This window comes from Guillardia theta, assembly GCF_000315625.1.
Source record: "Guillardia theta CCMP2712 unplaced genomic scaffold GUITHscaffold_152, whole genome shotgun sequence".
NCBI classification, from domain to species: domain Eukaryota; class Cryptophyceae; order Pyrenomonadales; family Geminigeraceae; genus Guillardia; species Guillardia theta.
In genome coordinates, this window is record NW_005434522.1 from 28238 (window position 1) to 29756 (window position 1519).

Here is a 1519-nt window from a genome sequence, read left to right on the forward strand (position 1 = left end):
CCAATGCAAAACCGGCTGCTGCGAATTATCAGCATTACTCCTCGTCAGAACCGATTTCGACAGAGACCATCGTCTTGATCGGTGTGAGTTCCTTTCAAATCGTTCCAGACTTTAAATTGATGGTAGCAGGAAGTTGAGGTGGAGGAGGAGGAGGAGGAGGAAGAGGAAGTGGAGGAGGAAGAGGAAGAGGAGAGGAAGAAAAGGAAGAGGAAAGGGAAGAGAAGAGGAAGTGGAAGGAGAGGAAGAGGAAGTGGAAGAGGAAGAGGAAGAGGAGGAAGAAGAGGAGGAGGAAGCGGAAGAGGAAGTGGAAGTGGAAGACGAAGAGGGCGATGATGAGCATGAGGGTGTTGCAAACCGAAAGGTTTGGTGGGTTGAACAGAGCGAAGAAGGAGTTCTTGTAGTCGAGCTTGACATGCTCTCCCTGAGCTGAGCGTCAGGACAGGGTCAACGCCTGTCTGCTCTTACCGCCGCCTCCTCCTCTCCCTCTTGCACGTCCTCCTGCTCCTCATGCACTTTTGATTTGCCCTGGAGCGATCTAAGGAGAGGGAGAGGAGAGACAAACTTCACCTTTCCTCCCTTTCCTTTTTTGTTCTTCCTCCCCTTGGAACCGAACTCGGGCCTGTAGAACACCTCAGCCTCCCCCTCTGATTTCCTCTACCCTCCCCCTCTGACTTCCTCTACCCTCCCCCTCTGACTTCCTCTACCCTCCCCCTCTGACTTCCTCTACCTCCCCCTCTGACTTCCTCTACCCCTCCCCCTCTACCTCCCGCCACTCTTTTCCTCCCTCGCTTCTTCCCACCCCCCTCTCTTCTCTCACATCCCCTGCCCCTCATCGGCTCCTTCCCTTCTCTCTCACCTCTGCGTCCACTCAATCGCCGAGGCCTTGGACACGCTCAGGCGGACGGGCTTTTCTGGCGCAACTTCAACGCTCAGCGGGCAGGCAGCAGAGCGTCACCTCCGATCTTGACTGTCTCCGTCGTGTCTTCTCGTTCCAGCGTCTGCACGTCCTCGTTACATGGAGCAGACATGCGCGCGTCCTCTCGCCTTGTTCTTGAAGTACGGGTTGGGCCAGAACTTGAACACAAGCTTGTAGCCCTCCTTGTTCTCGCAGACGGCTGCCACAAGTCAGAAGAGCGTGGAAGTGGCCAGCAAACACGCACTAGCACGAATGTCGTAGAGGTAGGACAGGATCTCTTCGTCTCCTTCCAAGATCATGTCTCCAACAATCTCCGTCCTCTGCGAGCAGCGATGAGCAGCAGGTTGAACTCGAGATGAAGTGCCTGCAGCGTTGTGATCCAGAAGTCAGGGATGCAGTCTTCTGTCTCCTTGCTCGCTGTGTTCCCGCAGATCAGCTTGCTCCTCTTGTCGTACAGCTCCTTGCCTGCCACACCTTCAGCTGGCTCCAGCAGCGGCCGGGGACAAGCTCACAAGTTCGATCGAACTCGCGAGCAGCAAGTAGCAGCCTCTCTTCCGCCTTGTCCTGATTCTTCAGATTCGCGTCCTAAACCATCACGTCGTC

At 55.5% G+C, this 1519-nt stretch overlaps 1 protein-coding gene across 1 annotated transcript in view; it reads right to left on the reverse strand.

The window, feature by feature from the left end:
• GUITHDRAFT_166268 (hypothetical protein) overlaps window positions 1-1215 on the reverse strand; it is a gene marked incomplete at its 5' end in the record, with an annotated part of 5581 nt that extends 4366 nt beyond the window's left edge. The window contains 8 exons of the mRNA XM_005821115.1: window positions 39-91; window positions 356-421; window positions 466-525; window positions 568-619; window positions 857-911; window positions 956-998; window positions 1027-1115; window positions 1161-1215. Of these exons, the coding sequence (XP_005821172.1) occupies window positions 39-91; window positions 356-421; window positions 466-525; window positions 568-619; window positions 857-911; window positions 956-998; window positions 1027-1115; window positions 1161-1215 (473 nt within the window). The remainder of the gene's footprint in view (window positions 1-38; window positions 92-355; window positions 422-465; window positions 526-567; window positions 620-856; window positions 912-955; window positions 999-1026; window positions 1116-1160) is intronic.
• Between the last annotated feature and the right edge of the window lie 304 nt (window positions 1216-1519).